Source organism: Marmota monax, unplaced genomic scaffold, assembly GCF_021218885.2.
Source record: "Marmota monax isolate L192 unplaced genomic scaffold, Marmota_monax_Labrador192_F-V1.1 WCK01_AAM20220418_F8-fsc00016, whole genome shotgun sequence".
Taxonomy (NCBI): domain Eukaryota; kingdom Metazoa; phylum Chordata; class Mammalia; order Rodentia; family Sciuridae; genus Marmota; species Marmota monax.
In genome coordinates this window covers 10,371,649-10,392,553 of record NW_026695209.1, presented here as the reverse complement: position 1 = coordinate 10,392,553, position 20,905 = coordinate 10,371,649, and the positions used below count along the sequence as shown (strand labels likewise).

At 32.3% G+C, this 20,905-nt stretch overlaps 1 protein-coding gene across 3 annotated transcripts in view; it reads right to left on the bottom strand.

Annotated features, from left to right (window-relative positions):
- Positions 1-320: 320 nt before the first annotated feature.
- Positions 321-20,905, bottom strand: part of CUNH21orf91 (chromosome unknown C21orf91 homolog) — a 29,282-nt gene continuing 8,697 nt past the window's right edge. For all 3 annotated transcript variants that reach the window (XM_046430554.2, XM_046430553.2, XM_046430556.2), the window contains exons 3-5: positions 7,729-8,265; positions 6,741-6,803; positions 321-4,900 (exon numbers count right to left, since the gene is read on the bottom strand). In XM_046430554.2, the coding sequence (XP_046286510.1) occupies positions 4,734-4,900; positions 6,741-6,803; positions 7,729-8,265 (767 nt within the window). In that variant the 3' untranslated portion in view covers positions 321-4,733. The remainder of the gene's footprint in view (positions 4,901-6,740; positions 6,804-7,728; positions 8,266-20,905) is intronic.

The following is a 20,905-nucleotide window of genomic DNA, read 5'->3' as shown; positions in this document are numbered from 1 at the left end:
TAAAAAATTACACATATATCCAGTAAGTCACAGGAATCCTTTGAATCTTTATTTCCTGCTTCTGAAATCTTGGGACACAGGGACTATCAAGTATCAAAGACAATGTAGAAAGAAAAAAAATAATGTAAGAGTCTCATAAGCCTTATTTTTTGGGCACAGTGTTGGGGATGGAGCCCATGGCCTTGCACATGCCAGATAAGCACTCTAATGTTGAACTATGTCTCCAGCAAGACAATTCTAAGTAAGACTCCCTAAACATGAAACATAACTCTCATTACAAGTCAACTTTTAAAAAAATAGGCACTCTTAAATACATGCGCTGAAGGTAGCAGATAACAAAATATTTATTTTATTGTAAAATTAAAAATAGTAGACAAGCATATATACAGTTCCAAAGCAGAATACAAATATATAAATTATTGCAATTTTCAAAGAAAATATAACAAATAATGTCTAAATAAACTTTTTTGAAACAAACCTAGTTTTAACCATAGCAGTTTCATTTTCTTTTTTCAAATGTCTCAGCACAATTTTGTAAAATATATTTGTAACATCAAGCAAGATTAGCTCAATGATCATAGTATATGTTACTCAGATTTAAAGCAAGATTTATACATACAGACACATTATAAAAGTAGAAATGGCATTCAACAGCAATTACTACCAAATACTTTCTAAATTGCCTCTTTTGAAAGTAGTAGGATAGGGAAAAAAAATTAGACAAGTTTAAACGAATCTAAACCACTCTTTAGTGCACTTGGGGGGAAGTTTAATTAACACTTTTTTTTGGGAAAGGGTAATATTCATCTCCATGATTTTTTGTTGTTGCACTTTGGTAAGTTTAAAATTCAAAATCAGTGAGATGCACTTCTAATATGAACTAAACTAAAAACAGCAGAGAAAGTTATGTTATAAACTAGGTGTTAAAAAAATTAATGGTACCAACTTGCAATAATATGATTCACAGCAAAGTAATCATATAACCATAGCCTGAAGTTGCTTAATAGGTTAGCCTACACCATAACAATGACAAATGTGAAAGGCAAATATGGAGATGCAAGATGGAACCTCAATATCCCAAACACAGAATTGTAGCCCTCCTCCTTTGTGCCAAATCCCATTATCTTATTACTCTGGTAAATAAATGCTCCTTTATCCCATTACCACTTAACTTCGCAAACATAACTTGTTGAGAGCTTTATCTCTTACTAAGTTTTACCACAGATTTCCTCAAATAATCATTTCCACAAATCTGAAGTGAAAAATGCAATCAAATACTGAAATCAAATCAGTTATGTTTGCTTTACAGTCACATCTGAACAGATGGTATCTGAAAATCTTATAGAATATTAAACTCAATATGTACTTAAAATACTCAAATATCTTATTTTAGCATAAGCAATAATAACATGTCTATAAATGAACTGGCAAAAGTCATAAAATATAACACTACAAGGATTTTACACAATATTCCATTTAAAAGTTTTCATGTACATCTAACTTTACAGTTATTAAACTGAACCTAATAGACTATACAAATAGTTTAAAATTTCTACTTAACTTTAGAGCTCATACATTTTTTTATGACATTTTACAATGTTAACAATGAAAGCAGACTTCCTCTAAAATGAAACAATAAAATCAAAATAGGTAAACTTTAACACAAAAATAGATCTAAAAAACTTATTTAAAAAAACTAGCAAAAACTGATAAGTCTCAACAGTGTAAACACCAAGGTAAACCATTATTTAAAAAAAACCAAAACACTTTAAACCATTTTCAATGGCAGAAATACTGTAAAACAAAACCAAGAAATCTAACAAGATGACAATAAAATATATTTCGATTATATTTTTTAATAATTTTCCAACATGAACTTTCTATTTAAAAATAACTCTTAAATGCATATAAAAATGGGCACTTTATGGTAAAATGAACACGTACTGTGAAAAACTAAGAACATCTCTTTGCTCTGATATCAGCATATGGGAAAGAAACTACATAATGGAATAGAACATCATTTGGCTGCCTGAATCATGTTATTGGTATCTCAAGTGCATGTCTTTTTAAGGACTTAGATATTAATACCAGGATCAATGGATAAGATGATGAATCTCAAAAGTAAATATTACAACAATTTAAACACTTTATTTAGTTACTTATCTTTTTGTGATGCTGGGTATCAAATCCAAGGCCTTACCACATTTGACTTCCAGTTTTCTAAAACTCAATTTGTCTAATTATGAAACTAATACAAAAAAAAAAGCTCTGAAAATGTCAGTAATGTCTCACTAGCAGTGTTTTTTTTTTTTTTTTTTGCCATTTTTGAAACTGAAGCCATACGTGAGATATTTTTCTAAATTTCTCAAAATGTACTAACAACTGTACAAAACAGCCAAATATGGAATTTGTGATTTCATGTTCTCTCAAGTTATAATTCAACTCTGTTCCTGAACCTTATTTTAGCATACAATACTTGCATATTCAATCAACAAAGGATGAGAATATATAAGTTTACCAAATATTTGGATAGACTGCTATGCAAAATATTTCAAAATTTTTTTCCTAGAAGTTCATCTGAGTAAGTACTAGTGTGAATACCAGCACCATAGACAGTTTAGGAGCACCTTTCCCTTGAAAACAAGCTTAAGCTGAACTATCTAAATGGAATAAATAGAAGTCCTCAATTAAACCTTAGTACATGCACAATCCTACCCAATCATTCTGAACTCATTAGTAAAAGCTATGTATTTGCCAAAAAACTCTAAGGGATAAGCAAACATTTCCTTTGGATAACACTACTGTATTTAGGACTGTACCATATGGCTCATATTCTGGAAATATGCTACTACTGATATGAAATGCAACACATCCCAAACTTTTATGACTGTCCCAAAGTTATCTAAACAGAAGCCCAAATATGTGCAACTACTCAGGCTGGTAACATTCTTAATGAATTATGCCAAAAAAGAGTAAAGTCAAATTTAAAAATGTAACCATAATAACTAAGCACTAAAATAATAACTGGCATAATCAGCACAAGTCTTTAGTCAACGTATACATTTGGATATTTTCATATTGCACATATTCAATTTAAAGCTTATTAAAACTAAGGCAATGCATCCACATTCCTACTCCCTGGATTTTAAATTCATTCTGGATGACTCAAAGAATTGAGAGAAACTGAAAGAATATTTCAAGAGCTCCCTATAAAAAGCTTGACAGTTATGTCATATTTTAAAGAAAAATAAAATCAATGAGATTAGCAATTATTATCCTCAGTCCAGTTTCATACATCTTAGCATTATAGAAAGTTCCCTTCAATGAGACTGAAGAATATCTTTGTGTACTTAAATACTGTTTGTGTTTAAGACTAAAATCTGACCCAACCTAGGATAAGCTGCCAAATTTAAGCAGAAGTCATTCATATCTTTATGTATGAGGCTGCTGAGTGAATAGACAGACTTCTCTGTAGATTCTTTTAACCAAAGGATCTACCTCATAAATACATTCTAAGCACCAGCTGAAAACAGAATTTAGAATCCACTGGTATTTTGCATTGATGATAGTATTTGCTGTAATACATTATTAAAACTATCTAGCTGCTTGATAGTTTTAACTTAACATCTATTAGTTAACAACTCTTTGGAAACATCATAGGCAGCTTATAAGCATAACCTTCTAAACATGGGATTATTGAATTAGAAGCTTTATTTTTCTAATGTCAAGCAATGTTATCTTAGATTCTAAAATTTAGAAAAACACCTTACAAAGCTTTCTTGGAACACTAATTTCAATGACACTGATAACAGAATTCGGACAATTTAAGAATTCTTGAAATTATGTGAAGTGGGAAATAAGTTTTTTCCAAAATAGGACACTTTCAAATTGAAGATATTACTTTTGACTTGGAAGTGAGGCTTGACTTACTCTATCTAAATTTTAACACAACGAAGTCATTAGAATGAAAGTAATAATAAAGTAGAAAAGGTTTTCACTTCTATGAAGGCAAAATTAGATTAGTATTTTCTTCCTAAGCCATCTCAGAACTACTTTTGTTAGAAAATAATAATGTATTTTATATACTTGGATATTTATTTTAAAAAGTTATTCTTATTTTCATAAGTTATTAGAAGTTAAAACAACTCAATTAGATAGATTTCTACTCCAAAATACATTTATCTTTGGAAGGAAAGATAACAACTGTAAAAACATCATATTTAAGAGAATAAAATGAAGTGATCTGAAATATAGGTGAGCATATTCACACATATAAGTGTAAATACACAAAGCCATTCAAATACACATTTACAAAGAGAATGAAAATAGCATTTTTATATATAAAAATTTTTATATTAAAATATTGCTCATAGTAAATAAGAGGTGCTTATTATGAATTCCATTTCCCTTTTAAAATTATCTTTAGTAATTCAGGCTAATATATGGAGTTTGTTAATCTATTGTTTTGACAATAAAATCACACTGTAACAGTATATTTAAACATACATGTGATAAAAGTTAGGGAGAGGCATTTAGTGATTATGAGAAAGATTCCCAAAATGAAGCCAAATGATTATCCTAGAAGACTAGGTTATAATGATCTGCTTTATTAGACAAAGATGTTAAATACTGTGCCTTAAGCTTTGCAAATTTAATGACCATAAAAAAATGGACCGTAACCTTCTTTAAAACTTCAAGTTGCATTCTTGGCAGACTGATAAAAAATAATTAGTTCAGTTGTTTATGGGTAGGTGTGTCTTCATTCCTGTTCGTCCTACTTGTAGGCATGGTAACTTGGAATAGTTCTTGAGAAGCTGTTCAATGGCGACATGACGGACATGGAGCTCTGAAGATAAAGAATCTTTTTCTTGTACTTGATGTGTTAACTCTTCAAATACTTCTGTAGAGATTTTAAAAAATTGCCTTTTTAGTACACAGAAAACTAAAGCTAATCCTATGACTTATATTTTCAAAATATATAAGTACTCTGAAAGGAATGCATTGGGAAAATTTAAGCAATGAAATTGAATTGACTTCAAGGAAAGAGCTGGGTTCTCAAAGATTATTTAGTTCTGATCATCCTTGGAAGTCTCTGTAGTTTGAAACTTAAAAGAGTCATAAGCAATAACTACAGACCCACACAGCAGAAATGGTGGTTACCATTATAGCTGAGCCACTTCTCAATTAGGATCTCTAAATAGGTTTCACCAATACGCAATAAAATTTATGTGTGCATAGAAAGTGCCCATTAATAACCAGGTCTGGAAACTTCTCTAAGAGGCTTTGGAATCAGATTATCTAAATTTTCAAATTCTTAGTCCTACTACTATGTACCTCAAGCAAGTAATTTATAGCTTTCTATTTCAAATTTCTTTTATGTTTAAGATTGAAAATAATAGTGCTGGGGCACTGTGGCTTATGCCTGTAATCCTAGCAGCTCAGGAGACTGAGACAGGAACATTGCAAGTTCAAAGCCAGCCTCACCAACTTAGTGAGACCCTGTATCAAAATAAAAAATAAAATGGGCTGGGGATGGTTAAGTGCCCTCGGTTCAATTCCTCATTAAAAAAAAAAAAAGAAAGTAAACACTAAACAGGGTTACTGCCAGGATGAAATGAGATCATATTTGTAAAATACACAGAATAAGTACTTGATGAATACAAATTGCTATTACTATCATCATCATCATAATCACTCTCAGTCTACAGTTTAGACTATTAGCTTTGGAGTTAAAAATGGTTTAGAATCCTTGATCTGTTACTGATTGAATGGCATAACTTTGTAAAAAATGGCTGAAAGTCTCCAAAGTGCAATATCCTCACCTAAATGGGAACAAATTATAAAGAAAAAAAGAGGGAGATAATTGGGTAATTAGAGCTTTATTAACTCTTGGTGTTAACATCATATTTGATGACGGTAAGGAATTATTAGCATTTTTAAAAGGTATGAGATAATAAGATTGTAGGGTTTTTCTTCTTTAATAAAAGTCATCTTTTAGGGAAAATCCTGGAGTGTTTATGGACAAACAATATGTTTTCTGGGACTTATTTTTAAAATAATCCACGCTGGAGAGGAAGTGGGGCAAGAGGAATGGATACAGTAGAAACGAAGAAAAATTAGCTATGCATTGATAATAGCTGAAGCTGGTAAAGATGGGTAAAATTTCACTATGCTGGTGTCACTACATTTATATGTTTTAAAAATTGTTCATAATTAAAATAAAACAAGCCAGGCACTGTGGCACATTTCTGTAATCTCAGGGGCTTGGGAGACTGAGACAGAAGAATTGCTAGTTCAAAGCCAGCTTAAACAACATAGGAGGGCCGTAAGCAACTTGGTGAGATCCTATCTCCAAAAAAGGGAAGGGGATGTGGCTGAGTGGTTAAGCACCCTGGGTTCAATCCCTGGTATCCAAAACAAAACAAAAATCAGGGCTAATATTATCTGCCTTAAAGAACTATCAGGGAGCACATCCACAATCCCTGGCACAGTAGTTCATAATCAGTAAAATGTTAGTAACAGGTTAACTCTAGTCTCCATTTTTAATTAGAAAAGAAAAGGACCTATTTCCCCTGCAGTTCATAAAGAAGTTGTTTCCTTATTCTCTTTGCTCTGTAAACTAAAAAATTTAAATTTCTATTTTCCAAATATAAATGCTGCTAAAGCCAATGGTGTCTTGTCACAGAGGATTTCTGATTCAAAATTTTCATGTGAAAAAACATTTAAGAATGATTCTTTACCCTGGATTTGTTGCCGGAGCTTTGCATTCAGTTGCTCTACCTCATCAAGAGTCATCAAATTCACTGAAACATGAAAATACATTCATTGTTACCACTACAATATAATTTGCCTAATATAATAATATTAGTTGCCTAATTAGTTGCCTAATATGGTATCCTATTTTAAAAAATTGCAGTTATCTGCCAACGTAACATTAAAGAGTACCCCAGGATTCATTCATTAGCTCTTATAATATGGAGAACTTTTCAAATACACCTACCAGCAAAAACCACATTTGACATCTCTAGCAGTAACAACCCCTCCAGCAGAAGCAAAAGTTTCACAAAAAATATTTAATAGTAGGTCTGTTGAACTGTGGTATCTCCAATTCTATTTTAGGTTTTAAAAAGTGCTAGTCTTTACCCATCAAGTCCCCTCTGACTCTAAGTATCTGATTCAAAGTCAATTAATATTACCTTAGTTTCTGTGATTTTTATTCATATAAATAGTTACTTTTTCTAATTTTTAAATAAATGCATACATTATTTTTTAGCCTTTAGTAAAAATGTCAGATTTTTGCTTTTAAATGCCACCCCCAGTCAGTCTGGTATTGATTAGCAATGTGACAATGTGTATTAGCCAATAGTTGAGGCTATACTTCTGAACTATATGAACCCTGAACTTGCCGATTGAGTTTGCTGATCCCATTCAATTTAATCATTAAAATAGCAAAACAAATGATAGAGAACTCCCAAACATCAACATGTGAGACATACACATGACTATTCTAAAGCATAGTGTTTTATAAGCTGCTTTAAATACAAATCATTTTTGCTAAGGTGAATCTTTTATTAAATACTATGCTTAACCAATCTGTGGTTCTAAATCAAAATTCTTGACACATCCCTCATTTATAAAACTGCAAAAACCCAAACAAAACCCCTCCAAAACAACCAAACAATACATCCACCCCAAACTTCTGTTTACCTTTCTTCCCATTTCACTTACATTCCTCTCTGCTGTAATGTAGACTCTGGGTCTGGCCATTAGCGTCTGGACTTGAGAGAGTCTCTTCATTTTTTTGTGCCTGGTTGTGACTGTGAGGCCATAACACGCTGTCATGGCATAAGGTGGCACCTGAATCTTGTAACACAGCAAGGCCAAAGTCTGTATTTTCCCTCTGCTCCAAAATTGTTTGTGTACAATTTGAGATGGCACCTGTACTTCCATCTATCCATTTTGCAGAATATTTTGGTACTTGAGAGTCAAACTGTGGGAGTAATTTTTTATCTGTTTTATGCCTAAAATTAAACAGATGATGTTGGGGATTTTTAGAACATTCGGAATCTGATTCCAGGTCTTTATTCTGTGCATACTGTACAATCCAGTTTATCTTCTTACTCAAAATAGTTTTAACTCCTTCATAAGTACTTTTGGTAAGTTTAGATCGAGAACAATCCTGGTTTGCAATTAAATGGTATTTTTCAAAGCAGTCTTTATGGCCCCTTAATGACTTGGTGTGCAAAAGATTAGATTTTGGTACTCCTATAGGAAAAAAAGAAAGAAACGTTTATGTTTATAAGCTACTTTAAATACAAATCTTAGTAAAACAGTCCCTTATAGCTTATAAATTAGAGGAAAAATGCTACAGAATATTGGCATTAATAATATAAAATGTGGCCTAATAACTTGTGTTTCAATTTAACTATATATTCAGTAATATTCTTATTAAAAAAAACAATGTCTTCCTAAGAACTTAATGATTCAATTTTAATCCTAGTCCACCAAGAGTCATTACAAAAAACATTACTGAACCCAGAAGTTTATTCTTCTTTTGGGTGTAGGGTACTGGAGATTGAACTCAGGGGTACTTAACCACTGAGCCACATCCCTAGCACTTTTCTGTATTTTATTTAGAGATAGGGTCTTGCTGAGTTGCTTAGGGCCTCTTTAAGTTGCTGAGGCTGGTTTTGAACTAGTGATCCTACTGCCTCAGCCTCCTAAGCTGCTGGAATTACAGGTGTGTGCCACTGTGCATGGCCAGAACTTTATTCTCATTGACTCCTGGCCTTTTCATCAATGCTTTCCTTACAAATCTTCCTGAAGTGCACACCTGCAAAAGTTTCTTTTATAAGGCTCAATATCAGAAATGCTCAAGCCCTTCCTCCCCCAAACAAAAGGTAAATCATGTTCTTAAATTACTAGTTCTGTTTTTATTGGAGAGATAACCAGAACCAGAAAATATACAATAAAAGTCTTGAAAAGTTAATGAACTGTTTGTCAAGTTAAAAAAAAAAAGAAAGAAAAATGAAAGCATATTAATATTATAATATTAATATTTTCACATTTTCATTTTATAGTAAAACTTTCAAGATAATTTTATCTTCAAGAAGAAATGCATTATACACAATTATTATTTATATAGCTGTAAGCTCAATCAGCCAAGATTCAGTAACCAGTACAATTCAATTCACAAAAATTCATTATATACCATAAATAATGAAATTATTTATATTATATACCATAAATAATGAAATTATTTATATTCCACTTTATATTTCCTAATAAACTATTCTAACTTGATTTTTAAAATTTAGAATACATTTTCAAACATATAACAAATACATAATCATATGCTAAATTATCTATCAGTTCCTTCAAAAGTTATCTTAAGCTATGTGAGCATACCTCCTGAACATTAATATTATAGCCACATATGAACAGCTGTTCTCATGAGGTACATTCAAACATCCGAACTTTGTTTTTTCCAATGTGCATAAAAATTGTTAAATAATTTCATAAGACTTTCCTACTTATACGGTAAGCACAAGTTTTATTTACTACTTTGCTGGTGACGATGTGGGGAAAAAGATACACTCATACATTGCTGGTAGGACTACAAATTAATACAACCACATTCCATAAAGCTGTATGAGGATTCCTCAAAAGATTAGGAATAGAACCACCATATGATCCAGCTATCCCACTTGTGGGTATTTATCCAAAAGAACTAAAATGAGCATACTACGGTGATACAGGCACATCAATGTTTAAAGCAGTGCAATTCATAATAGCCAAGTCATGGAACCAGCCCAGGTGTCTATCAACAGATGAATGGATTATGAAAATGTGGCATATATACACAATGGATTTTTATTAGCCATAAAGAAGAATGAAATTATAGCATTTGCTAGTAAATGGATGGAAAAGGAGAACATCATGCCAAATGAAATAAACCAGATCCAGAAAGTTAAGGGTTGAATGTTTTCTCTATTATGGGGAAGCTAGAACAAAATAAGGGAAAACAGTGGGGGCAGGAAGGACAGAGCCCAAAGAAATTAGAAGGGAGATCAGTGAGGCAGAGGAAGGGGATCCAAAGGAGGCATGAGGTATAGGAAAAAATGAGCACTTGTGAAATGAAACTGACCAACTTGTACTCTGTATCTATATGAACGTACCACAGTGAATTCCACATTATATCTCTAGAGGAAGAAGAATAGCGTGTGGGAAGTAAGGCAAGTATTGAGGACAGAAATGGAGCAATTATATTCCACAAATATATGATTATGTCCAAATGATCCCCAATATATGACTATAATGCATCAATAAACTTTTTTCTATTTTTAAAAAATTTTATTTATTCTAATTTTTTATATATGAATGCAATTCAATTCATAGTACACACACATACAGAGGACAATTTTTCATGTCTCTGGTTGTACACAAAGTAGAGTCACACCACTCATATCTTCATACATGTACTTGGGGTAATGACGTCCATCTCATTCCACCAACTTTCCTACTACACCCACCATACCCCTCCCTTCTCCTCCTTTCCCTTTGCACTATTTAAAGTTCCTCCATTCCTCTGATCCAACCCCCCCAATCCCATTATGGATCAGTATCCTCATATCAGAGAAAACACTCAGCATTTGGTTTTTTGAGATTGGCTTACTTCACTTGGCATTATATTCTCCAATTCCACTCATTTACCTGCAAATGCCATGATTTTATTCTTTTAATGCTGAATAATATTCCATTGTGTATAAATACCACATTTTCTTTATCCATTAATCTACTGAATACAGAATAGAGAACACAGAGACTAACCCACATAATTATAGTTATCTTATATTAGACAAAGGCACTAAAAATGCTCATTGGAGAAAAGATAGCCTCTTTAACAAATGGTGCTGGAAAACTGGAAATCCATATGCAACAAAATGAAATTAAGCCCCTGTCTCTCACCATACACAAAACTCAACTCAAACTGGACCAAGGACCTAGGAATTAAACCAGAGATCCTGCATCTAATAGAAGAAAAAGTAGGTCCAAATCTCCATCATGTCAGATTGGGCCCTGACATCCTTAATAAGACTCCTATAGTGCAAGAATTAAAATCAAGAATCAATAAGTGGGATGGATTCAAACTAAAAAGCTTCTCAGAAAAAGAAACAATCAGTGAGGTGAACAGAAAGCCTACAGAATGGGAGCAAATTTTTACCACATGCACATCAGATAGAGCACTAATCTCTAGGATATATAAAGAACTCAAAAAAACACCAAAAAAAAAAAAAAAAAACCCAATCAATAAATGGGCCAAAGAACTGAACAGATACTTCTCAAAAGATGATATACAATCAACAAATATATGAAAAAATGTTTAACATCTTTAGCAATTAGAGAAACGCAAATCAAAACTACTCTAAGATTTTATTTCACTCCAGTCAGAATGGCAGCTATTAAGAATACGAACAACAATAAGTGTTGGCGAGGATGTGGGGAAAAAGGCACACTCATACATTGGTGGTGGGACTGCAAACTGGTGCAGCCAATATGGAAAGAAGTATGGAGATTCCTTGGAAAACTGGGAATGGAACCACCATTTGACCCAGCTATCCCACTCCGTGGTCTATACCCAAGGGAGCATGCTACAGGGATGCAGTACATCAATGTTCATAGCAGCACAATTTACACTAACTAAATTGTAGGTCCAATATGAAAATTTTAAAAGATGTTTTTCTATCTACCTTAATAGATTTTTCTCCCATAAACCTAGCAATTACAACATCTTAAATCATTCAATTCCTCCATTCCCTGCAAATTGGAGTCATCATCATCATCTGTCTAGTTCCCACCTTCTCTAAGAATCCTTCTCTAACCAATACATCTTGGATAGTTTATTTAACAACTGCCTCTTTATTAGAGTTATCTCTTGTTACTAGGAAAGTTCTGTTTAAGAGGGGACCATATCTATTTTCCACATATGCATTCTCAGTGTTATTGTGTCTGGCACATAGCAGGTACTCAAGAAAAAGCAACTGTATTAGAAAAAAATTAAAACTATGTTTTAAAAAATCCCAAACAAACCTTATTACCAATTATCATTTACAGTCTACTACAATGAAGTTTTGCCAGTACTAGGAAGAATGTGCAGTTCTACCAGGCTGCTCAGAGAATAATTAAGAGCATCTTTAAGTAAAGGTACACCTATGTTTAAGCTGACATATTTTTATTTTTTTTATTTTTATTTTTTTAATTTTTTATTGTGGGTTGTTCAAAACATTACAAATTTCTTGACATATCATATTCCACACTTTGATTCTAGTGGGTTATGAACTCCCACCTTCACCCCATACACAGATTGCAGATTCACATCAGTTACACATCCATTGATTTACAAATTGCCATACTAGTGTCTGTTGTGCTCCGCTGCCTTTCCCATCATCCACCCTCCCCCCTCCCCACCTCTCCCCTCCCCTCCCCTCCTCTCTCTCTAATATTTTTAAATAGAAATTTACAGACAGTGCAAATATAAAGAGGGCTGTTTAAAAATGTACACTGTAATTCATTCTTTGAGATTTGCACCTCTAACTTCTTTAGCTATATCAATTATACTAACATTTTCAAACAACTTAATTTTAAAGTTCAATTTGGACATGTTTGTTTTCTAAATATACTTTAAAATATCCCATGCAGTAGAGAAAACAAAAGAAAAAATTTTAAAAATACACTACTTCATATAAAAAATTACTTTTTAGTCTAAAAAAATAATGTAAGTAGTTCAATTTACAACAGTAATATACATGTCACTTTTTAAATTGAATTCTTGAAGCTATATTTTTTCCACTTCATCATTTCAAATTAATATGGGAGAAACAACCATTGCTATTATTAGAGATCTCAGTGAGTTTCTCAACTCACTTTTCTATTTTAATTGCATTTACAAGTGTAAATAGCTCTCAGCACTAATTTGTTTCTTAAGCAGCTTTTGAAAAGGAATGAATTTAAATGTAATTAAATGAATGGATACTTTTGAGGAACTGAATTATAAGGAATTTCCAAACCAGTTCAAAGATTTCTTTACAATAAAAATTCTGAAGGCCAATGTCATATAGTAATTATTATGAAAATTTCCTTAAAACATGCCTGAAAGATACCCATGTCACTTTTTTGGTGAAAAGGTCATTACTATTAGAGAACCAATACCTTACTTGGCAACCATACTGATGTATTTTTTTTTTTAAGGTACTAGGTTCTTCTGGATAAAAGATTTTAGAAATTTCTGTATGAACAGTGGCATTTTACAAAGTTAAGCTGTTCATATTGAACAGTTATTTTTTCTCAGATTTTTTTATATAAACCACTTATATACTTTGAAAACCCTCCCACTAACCCATCTGGCATGCTATCCCCACATTGGTATTCTTTAACTCTTTAAGGTAATTCTTTTACGTAAACTTAGTTAAACCCAGAGAAACTCAAAGGCTACTAAAATGTAAATATTTATCTTTAATTACCACTGTTACTCTTAAAATTAAGAGTATTTCTATACTTATATTTAATATGCCTATTGCAGTAATGCAACTTTTTTTCCTAATAAAGATGATACTCCAAATAGCACAAAAAAGTCATAAATACAAAAACACTTAAAAACTTCTATCAGATATCCTATTATCCTCTGCCTTTTATCCCTAATCTCCCGAAGATCTTATTTAAAATATGGAGGTAATAAAGTAAGCAAATGTAATCTTTCCTGATGGTTCACCAGCTAGTCCTGTCAATGGCACTCTCAGCACTGTCTCTACACTGATGCTGCATAGTTTTATACTTCACATTCCTGAATCACACCATCTGACTGCCTTATGCATGTTTAGTTGTTATCAACCAGACTTTATTTTGAATTTAATTATTCTATCTTCCAATCAAAGGAATGGTCTTATATACTTTGGTGCTCCACAGGTAGACTGAATATGAACAGTAGCTGGTTGTAAAGTTGTAAGATACATGTATCACAGCATGTCAACTTTAACCTCAAACTCTGAGCAGAATTAGAGAATTGGCAGCATGGGTTTTCCAAATGGTGGGTTTGTATGTTCTTCCTTGATGTTTAAACATGGCAAGAAAATTAAGTTGTGATTTAAGTTCCAGGTTGTTAACATGCTGCGAAAAAGTTTTAAGTATACTGCCATCAAATATCATAAACATTTGTACAATTTATGTAGAAATAAACTGCTTCAAAATCTTTTATATGGAAATTCACATTTTACCCAGCTGAAATAATTTCCCAAGATGTGAAGTGTTTTTCTTTTTGTGATAATCTTAGTTCCTAAGAAAGGGAATATAAGCATCTGCATTTACAGGAGTTGCCCATATTAAGAAGTATTATTGTGCTTCTTTAAACAAGCATTGTTTATAAAAATGGGAGGAGGGCCAAACAGTTACAGTAGGAAAGACTAAAAGCACTAAAAGATTACTTTATTCTCTTGAGCAAATAACCATTTCTTATAAAAGGAATATAGGAAAAGCCCTATTAGGTACAGGTGGCACACTCACAGCCTATGGACTGGATCCATACTGCAGACAAGTTTTGTTTGGCCTCCATGTGTCTTAAAGAAAATAAACATTAGGTTCATATACAATTCTCAGTTTTTTGTTTTATCTTTATAATCAAAATCAGAGATCTGGCAGCCAATAGGTTGTACTAAAGAGCGCTACCAAAAGAAAATAGAGCAAGTGTTCTTCAATTCAAAACAGTTCTTATCACTCTCTTAATAAATGTCATATAACTAATTTCATGGGCTCTTGAGCCACGCCAGGCCACCTGTCCTGTACTAGGACTATATATTGATATCTCTATGGATTGCTGCAGTTAAATACTGCTTGTATGAGTGATGCTTTGATACCCAGTTTGACGAAACTACTATGCATCTGATGAGCAAGCAATAGCCATGCCATGATTCAGGAAAAGCTCTCACCATCTTATCTATTGCCAATAACTAACTGTTAGTGGGATGATGTTCAAATTGTCTATCCTATCATGGAACTAAATATGGTAGACCAAAAGTGGGAAGGCAAGATTGGAATGCCTACTTCTGAATCCAAAATAGGATGGATTTATGCTTCTTGGAAAATTTTATCAGCTGTTCTATGCAATTTAGAGAGTACTACAGTAAAGGAGTGCCACATTCTTTTCCCTCCAGACCTTTACTAACTCAAGAGCCACTTAAATGACTAAATAGAGTCTGCCATGTTCAAGTACCCAACATACTGTTTGAAAGTAAAAGGTAATTGTTTATTTCTGCCCTAGTAGCAGATGGAATTATTGGCAAGCACACCAAGCCAATAAACAGATGGGTCCAGCAACTTGCTTTTCCACATGTGAGAAGTATTGCCTTAAAGAAAGATATGCCAACAAGTTGTCACTAGACAGAAGATTTCAGCTTAGGGATGTCTGTAGGGATGTTCAAGTTTCTGTATATGTTATGAGAAGGATCAAATAGTTAATCAAATCAGCTTAATCCAATAAATGAATTGGAAGGGCCATTGTCAGTGAGCTAAGAATTCAGACAGATAATATTAAAAAGAAAAACCTTAATCTCAAATAACCAAGAAAGCCGTAGAACTGGGTTATTTTATTGACAGGATATATAAACTTCAAATGACTTGTTAAAACAATAACAACAAAAAACATCTATCTCGGTGAATTCTACTTTTTTATTCTAACAGTTGGAAAGTTGAGGAAACAAACCTACATAACAACTGTTTATTATTAAAACGGTATAAAAAATAACAATTCATACTCAAGTCTACTCCCTAATTTAGCTACCCGTTTTTAAACTAGCAACATCCAAAAGAGCTTTATGTGATGATGGACATGACATATTCTATATCTGAGCTAACCAATAAAGTAGCTTGCAGTCACAAGTGACTATTAGCATTTGAAATACAGTGTATATGACTTAGGAACTCAAGTTTTAATTTAATTTAAATAACCACATCCTGGCTAGGCTACTAAATCGGACAGGGCAGCTCGTATATAGTTAACTGATAAACAAAAGGCTATTGGAAAGCGAACATGGATGTAAACCATTACCATGTCTTTAATATAAGATTACTATAAGATACTAAGCTCTTAGCAACACAGAATATAAAAGGCTAAATATTTTTTGCAGTATTAAAATACATCATATTTAGACTATAATTTTTTAAGTAGCACAATAATTTAAATTATACTACAAAAATTTTAAGCCAATAATTCAATTGACCTAAGTAACCTTCTCTATAATTCACTTTTCCATTACGCAGCTTTAATTCAGTGCACTGATACTTATTCTAAAATAATTTTAACATGAAGTTGTTATAAAAGACTCCTAAAAAAGCTACTCAAATTAACTATGATAGGATTGATTTATTAGTTATAAATATCCACTTAAATGTGACATACAGAGACACTAACTACACTGTAGGAAAAACAATAGTTTATTAATGGTAAATAAAGTCAAAGACAAATGTTATTTAAACAAAACATAGCCCTAAAAATACCTCATAATAATATGATGAATGGAGGTGAACCATTATGACAATGTAAATTTACGGGTTCCAAATCAAGAAATGTGATAATTGGATGAATTCTTTGCCTTTCATCTCCTCAACTGCTATCTGCTCAGTTAATATTCTGAGAAACTGATTTTCTTATAGATAAGAGAAACAAAAGGAAAAGCTGATCCAAAACTATTAATTCAACTTCTTCACATATATTTGAATCACTTATCCTGAAATTCTAGGTAAATGTTCTTCAGGATAAGTATTTTATAACAGCATTTAATAAAGAGACAAGTGAATTTTAGCTAGTGAAGTTAAGGACTTCTAATTCAATTACTATTCTAGGTAATAAATAGTAAAAATTAAAGCTAATTTGAAAAAAATCATTACAACTTACCAATCACTAGTAAGAAAACTAAGCTAAAACGAGAAAAAGAAATAACCAAGGAATCATTGCAAAAAGATAAAATAGAAATAAGAAATTGCAGTGCAGGTCAAAGTGAACTACATAAATGTAATGATATAACAACATACACTTTAGCTGATCTTTATTTCAATCATATTTTTATAAGCATTTCTTTTAATTACACTAACTATACACAAAGACAAGGATTTGAAACTATTATTGGGGCAAGAATATACTGATTCATAACCAGGAATCTGAATTCTACTTTTAATTGGCATTAATATCCTTAAATACTGTGACTCTTTTGTCATAAATATCATAGCAATTCTAGAGTAAAAAGAACTTTGATCTAAATACGGGGATTACAAAATTAAGATGAAGTATTTCTGATAACAGAATAGCTTTTTTTTTTCCTAATTTTTTACTGTTATATTACAATTATACATAAAAGTGAATTCATTATGCCATACTTGTACATGCACATAATTTTATCCCTCTCCTTCTCCCTCCCCTATCCACTCTACTGTTTTCCCTTCTATTATTATTTCAATTAGTGCTTAATTTTATGTGTGTATATATATGTATGCGTGCAAGATTCATTGTGCTATATTCATATGTGGGCAAAGATAATTAATTAGTAGATTTGCAATGAATCCTTTTGTAAACAACAGATTACATGCTATCAATTTAGTAGTAATAGAAGACATTAAAACAAATGATGCTTGTAAAATGGGACATGACTGACCTATAAGCTTAGTTGTGGATATTTAAGCCACAACACAATAGGAATTTAACCAGACAAGCAAAAAAATACCATGTAAGAAAGTTTTAGTACTGGTAAATTGGAAGTATAAACTAAACAGTCATCACCAATGATATACTGTTAAACGAATTATGAATGAGATTCAACCTTAAAAAAAAAACTGATGTAAAATTTTACCTACTGACATGAAAAAGATGTTCCTTAGATATTAAATGAAAAAGCTGGTTATTTAGTGGCATAAATGCTTAATTTTATTTTTTAAATACAATTTACCTTCTCTTTACATGCCCTATTGCCAAAAATTTAGAAGCAGAACACACCAAAAATATTGAGATCATTAGTAAGTATGTATGATTAGGAGTCTCTATATTCATTTTGCATCCTATATTTTGATTGTCATGTAATAGGTATACTTTGTGTTTTCAATGAAATAAAGAAACCTTATTTTGGGAAAACAAAATTTTTATCATTTTAAGTAGTGAAAGTGAAAATTTAAAACATTACTAAGGTGCCCATGAAGAAATACATTTTGGTTTGCAAAAAAAACAAATTGTTCCTTAGTCCAAGAGAAACTAGACTTTAGGTACTATACTGTGTGTTCCAGTGAATTAAGTGAAAAAAAAATTAAGAAACTGAATCAGAGAAGATTCACCCTAAAAAAACTTAAAATATCTTAAAAATCTGAATTTTTTTTGATTGTGAAAATTTGTTTAGACTAACAATGTGTCTAGCAAAGAAAAGTATTTAACCCTCAAATGAAAGCTGTCCCCCTCCTTCAAAGTAAACTCATAAACACAGTAGGGCTTTATTTGCCAATTCTTGTTGGATACACAAATACTGCAGGAGTATTATAGAACGCTTTTTGCTGTAGTAAAGAAGAAACAGGAAAACTGAGGGAATTTCCCCCATTTAATAAAGTACATCAGTAGCGGCTGATTGAACACACAAACTGGTAATGGTAATCTTTTAAATAAATTCCTCAGTAAAGTCCAGAGTACGCAAGGAACTGAATCTCAAGGGTTTTTCTCATTTGTGGGTGTGCTTGTGTAGGGGAAAGATGTTAAATGAACACAATGCATTGCACGATTAAAAAACTGGTGAAAGCACTTGGTAGGTACCTGGTACAGAAGGAAAATGAAGGAAGCCAGAGCAGAAAAACCTACTGAAAACCACAGAAGGGCTAACTCAACATCAATTTAAACCTCCTCAGTGTCTAATACTTGTTAATGGAAAAGTTGTTCAATATATCATCCAAATAATAGCAATACCTTCAGTAATATTTCACCTTTTCAGACAAGATGAAAAGCCTCTGTACTTCGATTTGAATACTAACATTTGCCTCACATCCTATATATATATGTATATTTATATAGTTCCTATAGTCATCATTTTTTCTTATCTCTACAGCAGCCCTGTGACATAGGCAATGGTCTTATTTATGATTCTTTCTTTTTCAATAACATACTCCAAAAGCAAGCAGTTACATATGAGGAGGAAGGAAAAGAGAGGGAACTAGATAATCAAAGTAGAGAAGTCAGAACGAAGGGAAAGGAAAGAGCAGAGCATGAATGGCTTGTAGAGCGTCTTTCTAGGGGATGATAAATAATGAAGATGGTCTCTTTAGGGAGTTAATAGCTTAAACTGAAGAAAATGGTAAGAAAAATAAATGTCATGATCAGATTTTTATTTTAAGACCTTTCTGATTATAGTGAGAGGACCTAAATATGTGAGGTAGGGATAAGGGATAGAGGATAAAGTCAGTGAAAGCAATAAGCAGTTTTGTAGGAAACACTGGTAAGAAGGAATAACCCTGTACTGAGGTATAGCAGAAGGAATAACAGACAAGGAACAGATTGGAGAGAATCAAGAGTCAGAGACAGATTACATGGAGAGGGTAAGGGGGAAGGAAAGAGTGAGGGTGACAGGGCTGCTGCTAGTCCATATCATTTTGCAAACTGGAAAACTATCCTCTGTCAATGTATACAGCTTGAAAAGCACAGCTTAGACTAGATGTCAGTGCTACTCAACTCATCACTACACCTACACAACTCAACGTGTTAAGTCTTTAAGAACCTGGTCCATATATCACCTGCATTTAAGTGTCTGCTGGGATTCCTGTTAAAATGTAAATTCCTAAAGTTAACTCTAGATTTCAAATGAATCAAAATCTCTGGGAGACGGGGCTCCATGTGAACTGATGATAATGGAAATAAAAAATGAGAGCAGGTATAGAAGTAAGGAGATACATTTAGTTTAAGAAATTTAAATTTAAGATACCTCCAAATATCTACTTGGAGAGGTCTAGCAGTAAGTTGCATATAAAACTCTGGTGCCTAGATGAACTATTTGCCTGGCAAAACAAGTTTGTGGCATTTCAGCTAACTTCACCAAGCTTGCAAATGTATAGTTGAAGACATGGCAGTAAAAGAAATATATTACTACAGGATAGGGACAGAATTCAAAGAAGGACCTAAAGTAGGAAATGAATGTAGGAAAATAACAGAAAAGTGGGGAGAAATAGAGTTCAGAGTTACTTTATCATGGAATCCATGGAGTCCAGTATTTCAAGAAAGAGCAAAATGTTAAATGTCAGACTTTGAAAACTGCAAGAACATGAAAAGTATTTATGGTGTTGATAGCTAGGAGATTACCAAAGCAAGAGGCTGGCAAATTATAGGAGGCTGATGACTAAGTTGGAAGGAGAGAAAGAAGATACTGAACAATGCTCTTTCAAGTTTTATGGTTTGAGGGAGGAAAAGGAAGATTTTTTTCTTTTCTTTTAAATATGGGATACGTGAGCATTTTTGCTACTCTAATCATCCTTTTGAGCAATATGCTAGGTTATATAGAAGATTCTCGCAGATAACTGTTTACTTAGATTATAATCTATATGGAAACCACATCACACTACTTTCTTGAGGTCATTCAAAACAAATTTTTTGGATATTCCATAGAATGTATATTAATTAAATAACTGCACAGGTAGAATTATTTTAAAATTATGTATCTCTAACGATCCAAATTTTGTTCCTTACTTCACTGTAATTCATTTTCAATTTTGCCTAGACTTTATTTCTGAAATTCTTGAGAGTCCATGAAATTTTCTTTGGGAACAGAAATGATTTAAGTCCTTTGGCTTTCTGCAATCAAGAGACCCTGAGTTTGAACATCTAAACTATAATTTTGGACTA